General features: G+C 46.8%; 1 protein-coding gene across 1 annotated transcript; it reads left to right on the forward strand.

Annotated features, from left to right (window-relative positions):
* Positions 1-5,831: 5,831 nt before the first annotated feature.
* Positions 5,832-7,970, forward strand: BJ212DRAFT_1383429 (cytochrome P450; the record flags this gene model as incomplete). The annotated part of the gene is made up of 8 exons (XM_041336731.1): positions 5,832-6,079; positions 6,134-6,250; positions 6,309-6,431; positions 6,488-6,952; positions 7,007-7,179; positions 7,230-7,698; positions 7,751-7,852; positions 7,908-7,970. The coding sequence occupies exons 1-8, from the start codon at positions 5,924-5,926 to the stop codon at positions 7,968-7,970; spliced, it is 1,668 nt and encodes a 555-aa protein (XP_041188639.1). The 5' UTR covers positions 5,832-5,923.
* Between the last annotated feature and the right edge of the window lie 15,385 nt (positions 7,971-23,355).

Consider the following 23,355-nt stretch of genomic DNA (forward strand, 5'->3'; position numbering starts at 1 on the left):
TCGAGGGATGATGTTCGTGCCTCGATCGACCAAATGTAAAATAAATTCAGGGGCTGAACGTAAATGTTGGTCGTAAAATATCAGCACGGGCGGAACACTTCAAGAACACTGTAAAAGATAGAGGGCAAATTGTGTCGGCATCCCAACGCCAGACCAAAAATTCATGTCATCAATAGGAGAGATCTACAAGAAGATAACTCACGTTCTACCCGTGTGTGAGCTCCCTGCTCCTCGTCCTCGAACTATCTGTCGCTTCATGAGCACCTCCTGGCTCCCTGCCTCGGTTATCGGGCTTTCGTATCATAAAGATACCAGAAATGATGAACATGGAACCCTTAATTTGCATCGTGTTGATCACAGTGGTGACAGGCATCAGTTTGCACAGCCAGAGACATCATAGTTGAGGACTCGTGATTGATATCTGATGAAGATGCAACGTCATCCCTAGATTGAGACGGCGCTGAGAGAGGACATGGAAACAGAAGGCTCGGGCACCTGTTATGACCGCATGAAGCCTAAGTTGTTACTCTTCAAACTGTGCGTGCTCATTTCGTGGAACTTGATCGACGAGCTTCAGTAGCGTCTATATCCTAAAGCTAAAACCCGTAGGATAACTCAACCCGGCCACACAGCTGCCAAGGCCAAGGCGCACCCCTCAATGCTTGACCCAATGAAGACCGACGCAAAACTTGGTCTAGCAAAGGCCTGGGCCGGTGTGATGTGGGCCTCGAAAAAGCTTGGCATCTCGATGGTTCTCGATGGTCATCGGCAGTCTCCGCTTCACAGGCCCGAACGCAACAGCACCTCCCGGTGAGGTCGTTCAACAAGGTGGGCTTATGTTGAACATATAAAACGGGAGAACTCACCTGTATAACCCCCTTCAAGCACACCTTTCAATGCCTCGCTCCTCCCTTCTAGCCTTCCACCCCGGTCAGCCAATCGTATCGTAATAATACCATGAAACGGTAATCAGTGCGGAACTGCCGCAGTGATGCAAGGGTTGTCACAGCCTAATTCAAGATCCATAGTTGACGCGCGGGCAATACAACATCCCTAGATTACAAACAGAAATGAGAGGGCACTGGTAGTACTGGTACTAGTACGACCACAGGAAGTTGGCAAGCCATCATAAATGAAGTTGACGCCACAAAGTAATCTCCGGGCGTTTACCATTTATGTAATCCCATGTGCTGCTTTCCTCATTCCGCCCAAATCCTCGGTAGTTGTGCACCCCAAGTACTTCGGGGTCATATGCCTTGGGTTCCTAATGATGTTTGGCTGATTTGTTCTTCGTATTCAGATTTCGGCTTACAAAATATGGAATCGGTGGCTCACTTTGAGCAATGCCAAGAACACCCCAAAGACCGCACTACATAGCATGTTGCCAAAATCGCGAACAGTTCTCTGATTGAGTCACTGCTTTGCGATTTCATGAAGAACTTCTACCTTGATCCCATCGGTATCCTTGGATGCACATTGTCTTTCTACTGAAATTCATGCCGAATCGATCAGTCAGATATCGTCCCTCACTTTGGCGATGTAAGCGTTGGATTGTTGTATATCAAGCACAAATGCAGTCATTATACGTCCACCAAGTTTCCCCGCTCACTCATACCCACCCTCTAATAGGATGACCATAGTCTCAAATGATCCCAGTTGGTGGCCATTCATCAATGCCAGTCTTGTTAGCAGCTATTTTGTAGGTTCGTGGAGAGTCGGCTATATGACGACGGCGATGATTCGATTAACCTTGGCTGCGGTTTTGCAGTTGCTTCCTCTGTCTGGGTAATGTACGATTGGGGTGAGCAAGACTAAGTATAAAAGAACCACTGATATCCTTATGGTATTCTCAGTGCTTACGTTCGGACGAGAGGTGCGTCGATCCATTACTGGGGCAATCAGCTCGCTTAGAATTGTGCTATAGGTTGAACTGATCTGGGTGAGCGGACTCTCGCATTAAAAAAACGACGTCAAATTACAACTTGTTCGCGGCAGAAGCAACGCTGGTCTCTGGTCACCTTTCTCTATCTCAGTGTATGTATCTCGTGTTTCGATATCCACGCTTAGCAAGTCCAAGTTTCGTTGACTAGTATCCTAGATGCGCTATGCTGGGATAGGATATGCTGTGTACGTTTGGACGTTTAAGCCATTGATGTTGCGCTCATTACCCATCTCTCACAATCAGAATGATCATGTTACGTATGTCTCCTCGCATAGACTGTTTCTTTCTTGTGACGAGCGGCATACAGGCGGTCTTCCAACAATTTCGATGACAGATGCAGTGAGTGTTCTGCACCGATGCTTTCCATTCCCGTCCAAACAACTGAACTACCATGTAGGGGTGAGTGAGATTCTCGAATAATTCGTTGATTCAACATAACGACCCCCACAGTTGTGAGTTTTTTTCGAGCCTATGATCCTCCAAAGCCAATAACTAATGTTGCTCAATTTATCAGGCCTTATCATCTACGACGTAACTAATTGGACAGGTATCGTTGTAGATGTAATACTGAGCGGTGAGCTATGCACCTCGGTGATATTGACTTGACTGAAACATCATGCAAGTCATCATGATCATTCGGTTACATGCCATGTATCAGCGATCCAGAAAGGTGCTGATATTTCTCGTTGTCATCTCTCTGGCCTTCAGAATCGCCAGTGTGGTGATGATTGCAATTTCGATGCAGGCTTCAGGGGGTGAGCCTTCAATTGTGTACGAAACGTTTAAGTGCACCAGGCTTATTGACAAATACCAGAGGAACTCATTTTCTCCGGCACCTATCAGTGCTTGATTGGCTTCGCGGTGGAGGATGCCATGTTTCTATTTTCCATGACATGGATACTTGGTGCTATATGGGAGGTCCTTGTACTGTGTCTCGCGGTCTGGATTGCTGTAAAGCACTTCCGTGAACTGCGACAGCACTCAGCAGGTGGAATTATTGAGGACTGTTTTACGGTATTGATGAAAACTCACATGAGTTACTTCGCGAGGTGAGCTCACAATGTGAATGTGGTTCTCTTTTTCTGTTCACATTCTGCACGTGCTAGCTTTTTTGCTATTACTTGCTTCCATATCGGTTTATTCTCTCCGACGCTCTTAGCGGTATGCCCATCTGTCACCGACCTTTACATGCGACCACGATTCATCATTTCTACAGGATCTATATTCCCTGGATGCTCAGATTTATCTTGGTCTCACTCAGATATTCCAGGTCGTGCAGATGTTTCTGCTGGGACCACGCCTGATCTCAGTGTTCGAGAATATAACGCTGAGCTGGTGGCCAACTCTGATACAGCAACCGCTATGACTTCAATAGCTTTTCAGGAGCGCGTCCATGTGTCAACTAGCAGTAGTGTGTAGCGCAGGACACGCTCGAGATAATTGATTTGCGATGGGCAGGTAGTGTGCAGGAGCGGGAGAATTTGTTTTTATTTATTCTAGATGGCCGACTCCCGCACTATCGCTGGTGCTGGCATCTGCATGTCCGTTCCTTGGTGCGTCGGTGTTGCCGTTTTGGAACCACACCGACAACCCGTTTTATTTTTGGTGTACGATACTCAGACGTCTGGATTCCTTCATGTATCCCTCAATAGCGCTTCAGTAACAATCCTAAACACATTCATATTCATATCCGTATTTACGCCTCGTCAAACAAAAGTGATAGGCAAGCTCCTCCATGAGCATTGACCAACCTCAACCTCATCAAAACTCATTAAGTATGCCTCGCATCATCAAGTTGTGCATGCACAAACGTGCCTTGCACACCTTGTAATCATCTTGAGTGAATCTTCTATAAGCCATTCGGCGTGGTCAGGTGAGAGGACAAGGGTGGGACGTTGAACATATGATCGGAGGCAAGCAGATGGATCGATGGTGCATTGCTAAGGAACTGCAGCAGTGTTGCACGACTTGGCTCTTACTCGCCCATTTGCCCAAGCAATCGTAGGGATATCCAGTTCCATATTGATTTAAACATTGTCAGGACCTATAGCTACTCACTAAGATCGATACTACGACGAAAAACATCACCCAGACCTACATCTCCTCTACAAGGGTCCACGTCGCAAAACCACGTAACTTAAATCAATACCAAGACGAAAGTGGGAAGGAATTCTCCTGCTGCAGAGCACTGGACAACCTCCACCGAGCATCTCCCGTGATATACACCATCGCCAGTCAATATATGCATACGCTCCTGGAACGCCATTGAGATCATGTCGGTTGGTACGTCGGAATCTGCCACGAGCTTAGCGTGATGTTCTCGAACCCCAAGGATCAGGCATGGTCCCAACGAAAATGACTGCACGACCCCAAAAATCTGGAGAAACCCAAAATAGATCTGAGGTCCCGGGGAAAATATGTCCTATAGAAATGATGGACCAGGGTCGTATGCACGGGTCAGTCAAGGATTGACATACAGTTAAGATTGTTGAAGACAAACTAAGAACAAGGCGGAAGCAAGAAACAGCAACAACGCTGGCATGTCCCATCCTTCAGCAGAAACGGGAACCATGTTCACAACATGAGCTCACCTCGCAAAGTACAGCACATGAGTTTCTCTTTTTTTTTTTTTGATCCTTGCTTATTGTCCTTTGGGGCAGGGCCCTATGGTGGACACTACGTACGGTTTATGAGTCCTCATCAACATCGTAAAGCAGTCCCGATAATCCCTCCTGCTGAATGTTGCCGCAATTCACGGAAGTGTTTGACAGCAATCCAGATTGCGAGACATAATGTGAGGACCTCCCACACGGTACTGAGTATCCAAGCAATGGAATCCAGAAGTACTGCATCTTCCACATAGCTAATCGAGGACTGATAGGTGCCGGAGAGAATGAGTGCCTCTAGTATTCATCAATGAGCCCAATCTACGTTTTTTGTCATCCACAATTAAGCATACCATCTGAAGAATGTATCGTTGACATTGTCGTGATCACCACGGCGAAAATGGCGTCAGCCAGGAAGGTAACAGTTAGATTGAGTCATCAGCTTCAACACCTGACTGCTCTCCACGAACCTATGAAATAGCTGGAAACACGGTATGAATAATGGCCGGCCACCAAATGGGATCATTTGAGACTATGGTCATATTGGTAGAGGATGGGGTGCGGTTGAGAGGTGAATATTTTTGGTAGACGTATGGCGATGGCATATAAAGTACCATCCAGTGCTTGCCGGTGAATCACCAAAATGAGACCGAGAGATGTAAGCAGTTGCCTGGGATGAATAGGGCCTTGAACACCGCAGCCGCAGTGCACTAGTACTTTCTTACTCCCTGCCTTGGTCTTCTGTATCGTAAGGATCCCAAAAATGGTGAGTGCAGGACCTTGAATTTGTAACGTGTGGGGACAAGCATCATGCATCATCGCCAGCTTGCACAGGTGGAGACACCCTAGTTGAGAATCCGTGATTGATGTCTGGTGAAGATGGAACGCAATTCCCCATATCATGATCGGTAAACTGATGAACACAATAAAATATCATATATGTCCGTCTACTTGGCCTGTGTAGTTATTCAACTCGGAATTGATCCATCGCTGAAGGAACAAGTGACTGAGAGATGTGAGGATGAGGTCCCAATTCGAGTGTCGTGCGAAGACGGAGTCGGGGACTCGGCACCGGTAGCACTGATGATTGCTTTATTTATCCGGTGCGCCATAGGTTAATCGAAATCCGCATATTTTAACACTCACCTCATTCTCTCTCCGTCGGAAGCAAGTCAGTTGTCGGGATATGATTGGTTCAGATGGTAAGGTGACTAAGTTACGCACCATGGCTCGATAACATATTCCAGGAGGATAAAATGCGCGCTGAAAAACAAGTTACACCTAGCACCAGTCGCGTTCGTGAGACCTGCCAGTGCACCTTTGACAGCTCGAGAGCATTGACATTGCTTTGCATCTTGTCAAACTTCGTTCTTTCATGTCGTTCAATTCTTCCGCCCTAGCTGCGGGCTACGTTGCAGCTTTTGTTGATGCTACGCGGCAGTATGTCACCGCCTCTCCTGGTAGAGCAGTTCTGCTCGGACTCTTCTATACACCGGTTCTTATCTTCGTGCTGAATATCCTTAAGCAGCTGGTGAGTATCCGGCAACCCCTGTTCACGTATCTACTGATGCGATGATGTCACCAGGTTATTCTCCGAGATGCTTCTCTACCTCCGGAAGTGTTTCACTGGATCCCTTTCGTCGGGTCCTCCATCGCATACGGCAACGACCCACTCGATTTTTTCTTCAAGTGCAGGGAAAAAGTACGGTCGTGTGACATGCATCTCTCATGTCATGATCTTGTCTCATACTCTTCTTTAGTATGGCGATGTCTTCACATTCACTCTACTTGGACGCAGGGTTACGGTCGCACTCGGTGCCAAAGGTAACAACTTTGTCTTAGGAGGTAAATCGACTGCGTTCTCCGCCAAAGAAGCTTACACGGTATGTGCAATTGTAATTGTTTTGGTCTCGCAAATGTCTTTCTCAACAACAAATAGCACCTCACGACCCCTGTCTTCGGTAAAGACGTCGTATTCGATGTCCCCAACGAAATATTCATGGAGCAAAAGAAGTTCGTTAAAGTCGGCCTCTCAACTGACAACTTCCGGGCGTACGCGAGCATGTTCGAGCAAGAAGTCGATGACTTCATGCGCAGCGATCAAGCATTCACCATCTGGCAAATGAACGACATCAATGAATGGGGACGCTTCGATGTGACGGACATCATGGCCCAAATCACTATTTTGACTGCTAGCCGGACTCTGCAAGGCAAGGAGGTTAGAAGCGGTTTGGACAAATCATTCTCTACGCTCTACAATGACCTGGATGGAGGGTTCACCCCGCTGAATTTCATGTTTCCCAACTTGCCTTTGGAATCTTACCGCCGTCGGGACGAAGCGCACAAGAAGATGAGTGAATATTATACCGACATTATCCGCAAACGCCGAGAATCAGGTCACTCTGTAAGGTGGTTTGCATTGATGAGATCCGGCAAATATTCACGATGCATCCTATAGGACGAACCTGATATGATCTCCTCCCTAATGGATCAAAAATATCGTGATGGTAGACCTCTGCGTGACCACGAAATCGCGCACATCATGATTGCCCTTCTCATGGCAGGACAGCACAGTAGCGCTGCCTCCGGTTCATGGACACTTCTTCACCTTGCTCACAATGTCGAAGTCCAGTGAGTGTCGTTCGTTATCGGCAGTTAACATATACTGATCGTCATCATAGGGAAGCACTTTACCAGGAGCAAGTCAACCATTTTGGCAACCCAGATGGTTCTTTCCGCCCAATGACCTATGATGGCTTCCGCAAGCTTCCAGTTCTTGATTCCATCATTCGCGAGACGCTCCGCATGCACCCGCCTATTCACAGCATCATGCGTTACGTCCGTTCTGATGTCCCGATCCCCGCGACTCTCGCTGCCCCCTCCCAAGATAGTATTTATGTCGTCCCGAAAGGCTACTACGTGCTCGCTTCTGCTGCCGTCAGCCAGGTTGACCCCCGTATCTGGGCTAACCCTATGAAGTGGGACCCGACGCGGTGGAGTGATCCCGAGGGTGTTGCTGCTCAGGCGTTCAAGACTTACTCCGGCGAGAATGGCGAGAAGGTTGATTATGGTTTTGGCGCTATAAGCAAGGGAACTGAGAGCCCGTACCAACCGTTCGGTGCTGGGCGACACAGATGCATTGGCGAGCAGGTGCGCTTGATTATTTGCTTGCTGAGGCGGATTTGGCTGATTTCTTTAATAGTTCGCGTACCTGCAACTTGGAGTCGTGATTTCCAACATCATCCGTAAAGTCGAGGTTCGGTTAGAGGATGGCATCACGGAGATTCCAGCACACAACTACCATGTTTGTCTCTTCAGTTCATCACCATTCACAAGTATTGTTGACCGTCCTTCCACAGAGCATGATCACGATGCCAAAGAAACCTCGGAATATCTGCTACAGACGCAGGAGATTTGATTAGAGGATGTGCCCCGCTTCCTCTAGATACCTATACCATACGTCTTCCGTATTTACTCTTGGATGCTCGGTGACTTGCATAAAATATACCACTTCTACAGAAACGCTGAGTAGATTGATGGAGAACCCCAAGTGGGGACTCACACTCAGTACCCTGCTACTAGCAGCTAAGGAACCTCGCAACGATTGTTGCAGACGCAGGATGTATCTATTGCGCTCGAAGATCCGTGGTGTACATAGAACTATGGACGCTAATCAGGCGAGAATGAACAGGTCCCACGTGTGTTCGATATGCAGCTTGCTGATTGTCCGACCCAGCAATCGATTGTATAAGGGACTGGTGCCCGCCGAAACACGACTAACAAATGCATATTGGGAATAAGACATGCCCAGGCGTCAAATGTCTCATGTATGGTGGGGGTGTTGTATTAACAGAATGGGCATCGTCTGTGTACCCATGCGGTCGTGAATGTGTTCTGGATGGTTCATGGGGGGCAGAAAGGCGTGATGGACCTGGGTTGCCGGGCTCCCACGGCGTGTACTCGAGGAACGTCCGATTGCTACCTAAGCTCTCTCCAATCTGCAAAGATGTGTGTAAACTTGATATGGACTCCTCTGATGAAGCCCGTCTGTTTCTGTGGCACTCGGAAATCGTATTGATGCCCAACGGCAGTCTTACTGTACTCCTTTGCAAAGGCCGTGAATGGGGCCCTGTAAAAAAAAGCGTCTGAGAGAGGGGGAGGGCTCTCCCGCAAGCCCCATTTGACCAGAGACTCAAGTAAATTGTTACATCCTCTCATGCGATATCCCGTTGAGATCGCGGAAGCGCCCCGCAGAGAAAACGAGTGAGCTTCAGTCTTCAGATGACCTGCGGCAGAGCGCCGTAGTAAAAAAGACAACACAAAGAATAAACAGGCAGAGTGACATGCAAGTCTTGAAAGACATCTCTTCAGTATGCAGAGAAGCAAGTTGGATAAATTGACCTTTTATCATAGCGAGCTGCTTTGTCTGGCCATGGCAGGTAGCAAAGAAGGAAGATATGCCGGCGTCGAACTGTTCAATGACCATTGACGGAAGCTCCAATTCGCCACTGCACTTTCCACATTTGAAATCCTAAATCGAGGCCCTAACATCGATGTCATATTGTCAAGCCATGGCCGCATCCACAGGATCAATCAAAGTCCTGCTACGTGCGACGTCCTGGAGGCAGTCTGTGCCAGCTACATCAACAGATTGACCCCTCCCTTGTTTCAAAGTCGCCATCACATCCATAACCTGACATCAAACAGCAGACGCTCAACTCCCATGCTATCACTGGTGGTGCTTGCATATCCGTTCCTGGGTGCGTTTGCGTCACCAATATGAACAGCAAGTCCTGCTCGCTATCTTCTGACAATTGCAAACTGCCACTAGTGTCAGATCCACAGGAACGAGAACAATGTGGTGAGTTATTTGTACTACTGATGAAACATACGCTAAATCTGTCGCCATGGATCTTACTAGGATGCTGTTCAAGGACGGGACTCCAAAGTGGGGTTCACCACTGAACTAGCGAGGATTTGGGCAGAACAAGGAAAGCAGCGCTCTCAGCTCTGTCTTAATCTAGGGATTGTGTTGTATCTTCACCAGATATCAATTGCAGATTCTCAACTAGGGTGTCTCCACCTGTGTAAACTGATGCCTGTCACCACTGCACCAAAACCATGGAAGGTTCTGCACCCACTGTTTTTAGCACCTTTATGATACAGAAGACTGGAGCAGGGAGCAAGAATGTGTGCTGTGGTGTTCGAGCATTCAGCCCAGGCAAGTGCTTCACGACCAACATCTCTTGGTCTCATTTGGTGGTTCAAGCACTGGATGGTGGTATATATGCCATCACCATATGTCTATCAACTTCACCTCTCAACCGTGCCCCCATTCTCTACCAATATGACCATAGTCTCAAATGATCCCATTTGGTGGCCGACGATCAATTCATACTGTGTTTCCAGTTATTTTATAGGTTCATGGAGAGCAGCCAAATGTTGAAGCTGATGACCTAGTCTGACCTTGACTGTGGTTCCCAGTTGCTGCCTTTGTTGGAGTAATGTATGATTGGGGCGAGCATGATAATATTAAAGGATTGTTGATATCTTACAAGTATGTTCAGTGCTTACATTTGGACAAGAGGTATGTTGATGCTGTGACTGGAGTAGTCAATTTGCTAAGAATGGTTTTATAGGTCAAGCTGATCTGGGTGAGTTGAGTCTCACGTCAGAGGAACACATGAAAACACACTTAATTCCAGAGACAATGCTGGTCCCTAATGATGGTAATGTATCTCGGTGTACGTAGCTTGTTTGTCATGGTTGTCATATTGTGCTAACTTGAAAGTATCCTAGGTGTGCTATCTTGGAATAATATATGCTGTGTATGTTTGGAAGGCTCACTACTGATCATCTACTAATGGATTATGTCTTTTAATCAGCTTGAATGCAGTGTGTATGTCTTTTCACATTCAATGTCTCTGTTTCTTCTGACCCGCAGCATACAGCCAGTCTTCTTACCATCTCGCTGACAGATACAGTGAGTCTTCTGCGCAGATCCCTGCTTCCCTCCAACTAACCGTGGTGCCCTGTAGGAGTGGGTGTGATTCTCTACTGACTTCTTGGTTCACTGATGACTGTCACATTATACTGCCACAGATGTGAGTCTGTTCGGAGTGTGTGTTACCCCAGGCCGAGGCTGGTCACTGACTGGATTCGTCAGGCTGGATCATTTACACCATATGTAATTGGACGGGTGTTTTGGTATCTGCAATGCTGTGGGGTGAGTTGGATACTTGTGCGAATTTATTGGTATTGGCTTTACTGAAACATGCTGCAAGTTATCATCATCACTCGGTTGCATGCCATGTATCAACGATCCAGAAAGATCCTGGTATTTCTCATTGTTACCTACCTGGCTGACAACATTTTCAATGGAGTAACTGCCATAATAACAACGATGTGTACTTCAGGGGGTACGCCTAATTGTGGATGACAAAAAACGTACATGGGGCTCATTGATGAATGCCAGAGGAACTCATTCTCTCCAGCACCTATCAGTGCACGATTAACTATGTGGAATATATGGTACTTCTGGGTTCCATTACTTGGATACTCGGCACCACGTGGGAGGTCCTTGCACTATGTCTCGCAATCTGGATTGCTGTCCAACACTTCCGTGAATTGCGACAACATTCGGCAGGAGGGATTATCGGGGACTGCTTCACGTTGTTGATAAGAACTCATGTGCTTTACTTTGTGAGGTGAACTCATGCTGTGAACATGGTTCCCATTTCTGCTAAAGGATTGGACATACCAGCTTTGTTGCTGTTTCTTGCTTCCGTCTCATTCTTAGTTCATCTCCAACACTCTCAGCTGTATGTCAATCTTTAACTGACCCCTGCATATGACCCTGGTTCATCATTTTTATAGGACCCATTTTCCCTGGAACCTCAGATTTATTTTGGGTTGCTCCAGATTTTTGGAGTTGTGCAGTCATTTGTGCTGGGACCACGTCTGATCCTTGGGGTTCGAGAATATCACGCTAAGCTTGTAGCAGATTCTGACGCAGCAACTGGCATGATCTTGATCGCTTTCCAGGAGTGTGTGCATATATCGACTGGCAATGGTGTATAGCACGGGAGATTCTTGGTGGAGGTTGTGTAGTGCTCTGCAGCAGGAGAATTCATTTTTATTTATTCTTGCTTCCGCCTTATTATTGATTTAAGCTGTGTAGTTTTGCAAGTGGATCCTTGTAAAGGAGATATAGGTCTGGGCAATGTTTTCATCGTAGTATTTATCTAAGTGAGTAGCTATACGTCCTGACAATATTCAAATCAATATGGAACTAGATATCCCCACTGCTCACACTTGCACCAACCAATGGTCCTTTTTTATGTGGGATGACAATCACCTCTATGATTGCTTAGGCAAATGGGCACGCAAGAGCTAAGTCGTGCAACACTGCTGCAGTTCCTGAGGGATGCGTCCTCAATTGATCTTCTCGCCTCGTTCAACGTCTCACCCTTGTCTGTTCACCTGACTCACGCCAAGCGGCTTACAGAAGATTCACTCAAGATGATTACAAGGTGTACGAGGCGCGTTCGTGTATGTACAACTTGATGATGTGAGGTAGACTTGATGAGTTTTGACGAGGTTGAGGTTGGTTATTGCTCCTGGAGGAGCTTGCCTGTCATTAAGTATGCCTCGCATCATCAAGTTGCATGTGCACGAACGTGCCTTGCACACCTTGTAATTATCCTGAGTGGATCTTCTGTAAGCAGTTGGTGAGTCGGGTGAGAAGACAAGGGTGGGACGTTGGACAACGCGAGGAGATGAATCGAGGACGGATTGGTGGGGCACTGCAGCTGTGTAGCGACTTGACTCTTGCACGCCTGTTTGCCCATCACAGAGAAAAGGACCATTGGATCACACATTATCAGCACATATAGCAAATCACTTGAACTAAATACTACGACGAAAACATTGCTTAATCCTATGTCTCCTTGAAATCTACTTCAAGACACCAAATAATATAGATCAATACTATCACGAAAGTGGGAATAAATAAAAGGAAATTCCCCAGCTCCTTGCACATCCAGAGCACTAGACAACCATTAACTTCACTGAGCATTATACACCACTGCCAGTCAATATGTACACGCGCTCTTGGAAAGCGATTGAGGTCATGCTGGTTGCTGCATCAGAGTCGGCCACGAGCTTAGCGTGATATTCTCGAATGTCGAGGATTAGGCGGGGTCCTAGCACAAACGACTGCACGACATCAAAAACCTGAAGAAGCCCAGCATAAATCTGAGTTTCCAGGGAAGACTGATCCCATAAAAATGATGCATTGTGATCCCATGCAGAGGTCAGTGAAAGATTGACATACCATTGAGAGTGTTGGAGAGAAAGTAAGGATGAGGCTCAAGCAAGAAAGACAAACAAAGCTGGTATATCCGATCTTTCAGCGGAAATGAGAATCCATATTCACAGCATGAGCTCACCTCGCAAAGTAAAGCATGTGAGTTTTCATCAACACCGTGAAACAGTCCCCAATAATCCCTCTTGTCGAATGTTGTCGTAGTTCACAGAAGTGTTTTATCGCAATACGGGCTGCGAGACACAGTGAGAGGACCTCCCACACAGTGCCAAATATCCAAGTAATAAAATCCAGGAGTAGGATGTCATCCGCAATGCCAATCGCGCACTGATAGGTGCCAGAGAGCATGAGTTCCTCTGGTATTTATCGATGAGATGCATAATTTTTTGACATCCAGAATTAAGCGTACCCCCTGACGTATGCATCGTTGTCATTACGGTGACCACTCCGTTGAAAATGTTGTCAGCCAGGAAGGCGGCAATGGGAAATATCAGGATTTTTCTGGACCATTGATACATGGCATACAACCGAGTGATGATGATGACTTGCAGCATGTTTCAGTCAAGTCAATACCACCGAAGTCTCGCAAGTGCTAAGCTCACCCCACAGCATAGCAAATACCACAACGCGCATCCAATTCCATATGATGTATATAATAAAGCCTGATGAATCCGGTTAGTGACCAGCCTCTGATAGCACATACTCCAAACAGACTCACATCTGTGACAGTATAGTGTGGCAGTCATTAGTGAACCGAGAAGTTAGCAAAGGACTACGCCCACCCCTACAAGGCACTATGGTTAATCAGAGGTGAATAGCAGGCATCTGTGCAGAAGACTCACTGTATCTGTCAGTGAGATAGTAAGAATGCTGTCTGTATACCATTGGTCAGAACAAGCAAAGACAGCGAATGTACCAAGGAGACATACTCAGCACGACCAGGCTGATTATGCGAGATAGACAATCAGCACAACATCGATCGTTTAGCCTTCCGAACATACACAGCATATAAGATTCCAAGGTAGCGCACCTGTGATACTTTTAAGTCAGTACAACATGACAACAATGACAGGCAAGCTGCATACACTGAGATACAGAACTGTCATTACCGACCAGCGTTGCCTCTGGAATTCAGTGTACTTTCATGTGTGGTCCTCTGACATGAGACTCTACTCACCCAGATCAGTTCGACCTATATAACTATTCTTAGCGAGATGGCTGCTCCAGTCATAGCGTCAACATACCTCTTGACCGAATGTAAGTGCTAAAAATAATTGTAAGATATCAGCAGTCCTTTAATATTATCATACTCACCCCAATCATACGTCACCCCAATGAAGGCGACAACTGCGAACCTGCAGCCTCGGTTAGATTGAGACATCAACTTCCATGTCCGACTGCTCTCTACAAACCTGCAAAATAGCTGGAAAAATGAGCTGCATTGATGGTTGGCCACCAAGTGGGATCATTTGAGACTATAGTCACGTTGGTAGAGAATGGGGGTGGGGGTGGGTGGGAGGTGAACTTGGTGGACATATGGCGATAGCATATATACCACCACCCAGGGCTTGGACCACCAAAATGAGATTGAGGGACGGTGTCCGTTCCTGCCTCAATTGACCAAAGGTAAAACTAACTGAGGTGTTCCACATAAATGTTAGTAGTGAAACATTTGCACGGGTGGAACACTTGAATACCATAAAAGATACGAAGGTAAACTATATGGACATGCCAATGTTAGACCAAAAATAAACCGTCGAAAATAGGGGAGATCCGCACGAAGCAAACAGATCACTCACGTTTCACCCGTGTGCGAGCACATATCTCAACGTCTACTATAAGAGATGTCACACGTCTAAAGAGACAAGGACTTCGTAAGTCCTGTACTACGTCAGTAAGGAATGTGAGTATCATATAGTGAGACTTACCCCAGTCGAGTATGAACAGACTGGGGAAGAAGGGGAAAACGAGACGAGCGAATGTACCTGGAGCGGAGTTACCGTATTTAGTAAGTATGTTGAAGGTAGTGAACGCGACACCAAACAAAAAGAAATATCTATACTACTATGTTGACAGATTGATTTCCAACACACCCCCTCAATCTGGCAACAGACCTATCTTGTCAATCATTTTCTGGAACGCGAGACGTGCGAGTGGTTTCGTGAGGCCGTCAGCGAGCATTTCGGCTGATGGGATATGTATGAGCTCGAGAGTACCATCTTCGATGCGTTCATGGACGAAATGGTAATGAATGTCAATGTGTTTCGTGCGTGCGTGGAAACATGCTTCCTTCGCAAGGCTAATGCATCCAGTGTTATCGATGAATATCTCTGTGCCAGGATCTTCGTCATACATTCCAATATCACGCAACAGATATCCCAGCCATATTGCCTGTTTGGATGCATGTGAGAGGGCCATGTACTCTCCCTCAGTTGACGAGGCTGCGATGGTGGTTTGTTTCTTGCTATTCCATGATATGACGCAATTGCCAAGGGTGAAGATGTATCCTGAAATTGACCGGTGGTCATCAACATCTTGTGCCCAGTCCAAGTCACTGTATCCGGTGAGGACATCTGCATTCTCGCTGTTCTCCCCGAGCATGAGGCAGAAGCTGTGTGTGCCTGCAAGGTAATGTAAAACGCACAGTGCAGCTCTCCAATGTGCCTGCCCTGGATTTGCACTGAATTGTCTGAGGTGGCTGCTGGCGAATGCGAGATCCGGGCGCGAGACCATTGCAATCCAAGTGATTGCTCCGATGAGTTCATGGTATGGTAGCTTCTTCATCTCCGCAGCTTCTTCATCTGTTTTAGGGCCATCTGCCCTCGATAGGATGGTATTTGGATCAACTGGTATCTGTACGGGGTTGCATCCATCCATTCTAAAATGTTTGAGGATCGTGTTGATGTACTGGGCTTGTGAGATAGTGACGGAGTGATTCTTGCGATCATCGGTGAGCGTGAATCCCATGAGCCAGTCTGGGTCTTCTTCCTTCATCTCAAACAGTTTGTGTAGCTCAGCATGAGTCTCCGCAAGTGTCTCAGTACTGCTAGAGACAGTAATGGCATTGTCCATGTGCCATGCTATGATTGACGTGCCTGTCTTCATATGGCGGGTATACACTGCATGGTCAGAGGCACAGCGGATGAAGTTGTGGGAGATTAGTGCCTGGTGCATATGTTTGTTCCACAGGTGTGAGCCTTGTTTGATCCCATAGAGGCTAAGTAAGAGTTTCGTGACTCTGTCAGTGCCATCGCTGAAACCTTCGGGTTGTCGCATATAGATTTCATGGTCAATCTTACTGTGGAGGAATGCCCCGGTGACGTCGTCTTGTCCTTGGTACCAGCCATGTGAAGCTGCAAAGTGCAGTATCACACGAAGCGAGTTGAGTCAGACAGTTGGCGAGAATGTGTCACTATAGTCAATACCTGGGATCTGTGAATATCCTTGTGCGACAAGCCGTGCCTTGTACTGTGTGATTTCACCATCTGGGCCAAGCTTGAGGGTATATGTCCATCGGCACCCTATGACTTTTTGATCCTTCGGCTTCTTGACTAGCTCCCATGTACCTCTTCTCTGCAACATCTTGATCTCCTCATGCATTGCCTTCCACCATTGGTCTGCCTCGGTGCAGGTAGAAGCTGCCTGAAAGTGTTCTGGGGTTCATTGGCCATAGGCTGCAAGATAAGCGAGTTGGGCAACCTCGCCGACAGTGGTATTTTCAACCAGTGGTGTGTCGGTGTCGTTTTTATGTTGCCTTTGGGCTCGAGTTTCTCATCTTGCCTTCTGATCATTCTTTTCCCTCTCAGACTTGGCTTTCTGGGTGTCCACTGCTTGTTTCTTCCACAATGGTTGTGTGACACGCTCTGAACGTCGAGGTTGAGCTGGTGGAGTAGCTGGTGTAGGCATTGGGGGTTCTTTGATGAGCATTGGGGGTTCTTTGGCGAGTGTTGGGAGTTCTTTGACGAGTGTTGGTGTCTCATTCATGGTTGGATTGGCATCTCCATCCATCACCCCCTCGGTCCAAGTAGGGGAGTCAACAATGGTAGTCGATTTTGGCACCCCCTCACTTGGAGTGGAGATATTAGGAGTAGGGACAGGTTCGTCGTCGAGTTGGCTGAAGATTTTCTCATAGACTATGACATCACAAGACGAGATGAATTTGTGTTTAGAGGGAATCCAGACCTTGTAAGCTTTAGAGCCTCGTTCAAAACCACAGAGGATACCGTCAATGGAATGAGCCTCAAGCTTCTTCCGAAACTCGGGAGAGACTTGGACATGACAGCAAGAGCCAAAAATGTGGAGGGTAGATACATCTGGTTTACGACCATGGAAAACTTCATTGGGGGTAATTTTTGAGAGTGCTTTGGTTGGGCTTCAGTTCCGGACATAGCTTGCATACTCATGTGCTTCGGGCCAGAAGCATTTTGACATGCTGGCATCTCCGAGCATTGCAAGAGCATGTTCGTGTGTGGTTCGGTTGAAGCGCTCTGCAACTCCGTTTTGCTGAGGTGTACGAGGGGCTGAAAATTCGTGTGTGATGCCCTTCTGCTCAAAATAACTTCCCAGTGTCGAGTTGATGAATTCACCCCCACGGTCGGAGCATACTATCTTGACATGATGTTCAGTGTATGTCTCGAGTCATTTGATGAGTGCCTTGATGAAGGCTGGGGCTTGGTCCTTCGACTTCAAGTATTCCTTCCACCCTTTTCGACTATGGTCATCGACAATGGCGAGGGTGTAGAGATAGCCTTGAACGGATTTGTCAAATGGACCTTGGAGATCCATATGGATGCAATCAAGAGTTTTCTTTGCTTGAGTTGCAGTAGATGGGAAGGGGGCCTGGGGGTGTTTCCCTTTCACACATCCGTTGCATGGTGGGAGGTCACCATTGCCTCGGAGGTCCATACCTGTCACAAGGTTATGTCGGGTGAGGTAGCAGAGGTTATCGAGGCTGATATGGGCAAAGCGAGCATGCCATAATTCGAGGTTGGGTGCTGAACGGGTAGAGAGGGCAATATCATGTCTCGCAGTGGGTGGTGCAATGACACTATGGATCTCATATAGGTTGTTGGTTAGTCTTCCCTCCATCACAATCTCGCCATTGGGTTTCTTAATGGTGAGTCGCCCATTTCACTTCGTGATCTCCATCCCTTTTCGGTCCATACGGCTTTCTGACATCAGGTTGTCATGGGCATTGGGACAGTATTGGACATTCGTCAATTTGACGATACAGTTGGGATGTCCCTTCACGGAGACATTAACTAGTACTGATCCATGTCCAAGGACTTGGAGTACAGGTCCGTCTTTCACGATCCCTTGGATATGCTCCTCTGATGGGGTGAAGGTAGCGAAGGCTGTTCGTTCGGTGCATATGTGAGTGGTTGATCCCCCATCGAGGATCCAGCCAAAATGGGAGCAAGAGGGAGGACTGGTGATATAGGATGAGTGTTCAGTGTCTGAGGAATCTTCGTTGGTGTCGCTGACATCATCTTCATCTGCAATGGCTTGGTTGGCTTTCTTGCCTGACTTCGACCTGTATTTCCCCTTGTGGGATTTGTCATCCTTCTCATCCCCCTTATTACTATCTCTCTTCGACTTCTGCTTGTCATGATGGGGTCCCTGACCTTGCTTCGCACCACCTTTTGAGTAGCATTCTTTGGTCCAATGACCAGAGATATTGCAGTTCTCGCAGAAAGGTTGGCCTGGTATGGGTGTACAGCTGAGTTTGCTTCGGCCTTTGTTTCCACGCGAGGCTTGGTATGTGGTACTGGATGCGCCTGATTGGCTTGTACGGACGCCGAACTCGTCCCTGATTCACCATTCAACTTCGACAGATTTGTAATGGTCAGGGAGAGCTGCAAACACATAGTTCCAAGCTGCCAGCATGGATATACATAGGAAACACGCAAATAACTCATCATTGATGTCCCGTCGCATTAGGATGAGATCATGGCGATAGCCCTTCATCTTTGCTATATGGGCATTGATGTCTTCCCCATCATTATATTTGGTGGTGACAAGAGAAGCCATGACAAGTGTCCAATCTGTCACTGTGGTACCCGAGTATAGCCATTTCGCATCTGTCCAGATTTCGGAGGCATGCTGAAGGTGTGCTAATTGGGCCATAACTTCCTCCATCATGCATGAGGTGAGGACCGAGCAGACGAACATGTTCGCTTTGCTCCAACGGACAGGGTGGTGTCTTTCATTGAGTAAGCTGTGTAGTGGCTGTGTGAAGTCTGGGTCTACATAAACGTGTAGCCCAACGGTCTCAAGTGCACGGTATACAGTGCTTGTCCAGGTTGAGTAGTTGGTAGATGTGAGCTTGGGACATAGACAAAGGAGATGGGTCAATGGACTTCTTCAGTGTGAAGTGAGTCTCATCTTCGTCAGATGTGTTTTCATCAATGATGTTTGGACGGTGAGGTGTGGCAGATCGTGAACGCGAGGGCAAATGTGAGTTGTTCATAGTTGGGATTCCAAGGTTTGCGGGTGAATGTGTTGGTTGGTCAAACGTAGTGGGTCCGAGCATTCCAACACGCCCTCAAGGGTCTTCAGTCATGGTTCAAAACACGTGTTATATTGATCTTGGTGATATGCAATGGGTATGGTATATTTCAGGAGTTCACGATGTGCGAGAGTGTCCAATGGGTCTCGATAGCGATATCAGTTCCTGCGTCAAGCAGGGCTCATAACCTAAGAGACGTCACACATCTAAAGAGACAAGGACTTCGTAAGTCCCCAGTCGAGTATGAACAGACTGGGGAAGAAGGGGAAAACGAGACGAGCGAATGTACCTGGAGCGGAGTTACCGTATTTAGTAAGTACGTTGAAGGTAGTGAACGCGACACCAAACAAAAAGAAATATCTATACTACTATGTTGACGGATTGATTTCCAACATACTATCCCTGCTCGTCCTCGGGCTTCATGAGCACCTTCTCGTTCTCTGCCCCGGTATTGGGCTTTCGTATCTTGAGGTTGTCAGCGATTATGAGTGCATCTGCATCGCGGAGTTGGTGCCGTGGTAACAGGGCATCGGTTTTCACAGCAAGAGACGTTCTAGTTAAGAATCCCTGTTTGATATGTAGTGAAAACGCAACGTCATCCTTAGATCCAAACAGTACTAAGAGGTCATGGAGAAAAGACTCGGGAGCGTAGCTATGACCACATGAAACCTGACTTGTTGTTCTTCAAATCGTACAGGCTGATTTCGTAAAACTTGATTCACGAACCTCAGCAGCATCCATAACGTAGGGCTCTTAATTGTGCCGTCTTGATGATTCTCGATGAGCATCGGCAGTTTCCCCAAGGATAACAGGACCTCCAAGATTATTCAATGAGGGGAGCTTATATCGATGTGACAGAAATGTTGGATATGTGCAACAAGGGTGAGGCAGACGGATCACTTACCTGTATAACTCTTTCAATGAATAACCCGCGTCCTCTTGAAGCATATGCACACCTTCTCACCCTCCACCTTGGTTATTGGCCTATCATATCACAAGGATGCCAATAAATGGTTAGTGCGGAATCTGATACAAGACATATCGGACTCAATTTGCAGCGTGCATCCGAAATCGTCACAGCCTGATTTGCAATCCATGATTGATGTGCGGTGAACACAGCGCCATCCCTTGATCAACTACAAACAGAAATGAAAGAGACGAAGGTTCGGGAGTCTTGCGGGCGTTATCCTTATAACCCCAAGAGGCTTTCAAATTATGCCAATAAAATATTGATGATCATGTACTCGATGAGCGCCGGTCAGCTGGCTGCTGATAAGTTTCACCTGTTGGTAATGCCACCAAGTAACACCGGTGGTTTCAGAGTTTTACTTCAGGCAAGATTTTCATCGAAATGAGAATGATAAATTAGCCATTCGTACCTGGAATTTTATCACTGCAACAATGGCAAACTTTCACAAATAGCAAAATGACAAAGCAAAATAACACATTTCGATACCAATCTGAATGTATAATAAGCACCACAACGAGTTTTGAAGTCAAGAAAAAAACAATCTCCTGCTCTGCAGAACACCAGACAACTGTTAACTTCTCCGAATATCTTCCATGCTACACCTCACTGCTAGTTGATATATGCACGCGCTCTTGGAAAGCGAGTGAAGTCATGCCAGTTGCTGCATCGGATTCAGCAACGAGCTCAGCGTGAAATTCTCGAACGCCAAGGATCAGTTGGGGTCCCAACACAAACGACTGCACGACTGTCAAAATTTGAATAATCCCAATACAAATCTGTGCTCCCAGGGACTGTTGGTCCTATAGAAATGATTAACAGTGGTTTCATGCAGAGGTCAGTGGAAGATTGGAATACCGATGAGATTGTCGGAGACAATGTAATGATGAGGCTGAAGCAAGAAACACCAACAAAGCTGGCATATCGATCTTTCAGCTGAAACGGGAACCACATTCACAATATGACCTTACCTCGCAAAGTAAAGCACGTGAGTTTTCATCAACACCGTGAAACAGTCTTTCATAATCCCTCCTGCCGAGTGTTGTCGCAGTTCACGGAAGTGTTTTACCGCAATCCAGGCTGCGAGACACAGTGCGAGGACCTCCCACGCAGCAGAGAATATCCAAGCAATGGAATCCAGAAGTAAGGCATCTTGCGCATAGTCAATCGAGCACTGATAGGTGCCGGAGAGAATGAGTTCCTCTGGTATTCAACAATGAGTCCCATGCATGTTTTTTGTCCAAAATTAAGCGTACCCCCTGAAGCATGTGTCGTCAACATTACAGCTACCACTCCATCGAAAATATTGACAGCCAGGAAGGTGACAGAGAGTAATATTAAGACCTTTCTGGACCGTTGATACATGGCATGCAACCGAGTGATGATGATAGCTTGCAAGATGTTTCAGTCAAGTCAATATCACTGAGTTGTCGCAAGTGCCAAGCTCACCCCACAGCATAGCAAATACCATAACATTCGTCCAATCCCATATTGTGGACATAATCCAGCCTGACGAATCCCGTTAGTGATCAACGTCGAGTAGCATACACTGCAAACAGACTCACATCTGTGGTAGTCGTTAGTAGACAAAAAAGCGAGTAAATAATCATAGTCACTCCTACAGGGCACCACAGTTAATTACAGGGGAATAGTAGGCATCTGTGGTGAAGACTCACTCTATCTGTCAGCGAAACGGTTGGAACACTGACTGTATGCCATTGGTCAGAAGAAGCGAAGACAGCGAATGTACTAAGGAGACATACTCAGCATGTCCATGCTGAGTATGAGAGCTAGATGATTAGCACAACACCAATCGTTTAGCCTTCCGAACATACGCAGCGAATAGGATTCCAAGGTAGCGCACCTAAGATATCTTCAAGTCAGCAAAACATGACAACTGTGAAAGGCAAACTACATACACCAAGATACAGGACTGTCATTAGCGACCAGTGTTGCCTCTGGAATTAAGTGTATCTTCATGTGTGTTCCTCTGACGTGAGACTCTACTCACCCACACCAATTCGACCTATAAAACCATTCTTAGCGAGATAGCTGCTCCAGCCATAGTATTGACATACCTCTTGTCCAAATGTCAGTGCTGAAAATACTTGTAAGATATTAGCGGTCCTTTAGAATTATCATGCTCACCCCAATGATACGTCACTATAACAAAGGAGGCAACTGCGAAACCGCAATCAAAGTTAGATTCAGACATCCAAAGCTTCAACATCCGACTGCTCTCCACGAACGTATAAAATAGCTGCAGACACGAAATGAATCGATCAACGGCCACCAACTGGGGTCGTCTGAGACTATGGTCATACTGTTAGAAGAATGGATGTAAGTAAGAGGCGGACTTGAGCTTGATTGACATGGTATGACAATGACATTCGCGCTATACACCACTATGCAGTGCTTGGATCACCGAAATGAGATGCGCTCCACGTAAATGTCGGGCGTGAAACAGCTGCCTCGGTCATCGGACATAAGGATGCCAAAAATAGTGAGTGCGGGACTGATATGAAGCGCAACACACTCGATTTGCACCAATAGTCACAGCCTAATTCAAGATCCATGATTGAATGTTGATGCGCGGAGAATACAGCACCACCCCTAGATTACAAACAGAAATGTGAGGACATAGGAGAAAAGAAGATCCAGGTGTCGCCTCTACTAGTAGTACGGCTACAGAAAGTTGGCAAGCCATCATAAAAGTTAGAAATGAAGTCGATGCCACAAAGTAATAGTCGACTCACCTCCAGGCTGCAAATGCACACCTCTCAACGTTTACCATTTAATCCCATGCACTACTTTCCTTATTCCACCCAAATCCTCGCTAGTTGCATACCCCACTTCGGAGTTCCATCCTTGAACAGCATCCAGGTAAGATCCATTGCAGCGTTCAAAGTGGTGACGCGGGCGTGACGCGCCTGTGACGCGGCACTGTCACAAATCAACTCGTACGTCATGTCACACCATCTAGATCTAGCTCGAAATGAAATTCTC

This window comes from Suillus subaureus, assembly GCF_016647635.1.
Source record: "Suillus subaureus strain MN1 chromosome Unknown BJ212scaffold_38, whole genome shotgun sequence".
NCBI lineage: Eukaryota > Fungi > Basidiomycota > Agaricomycetes > Boletales > Suillaceae > Suillus > Suillus subaureus.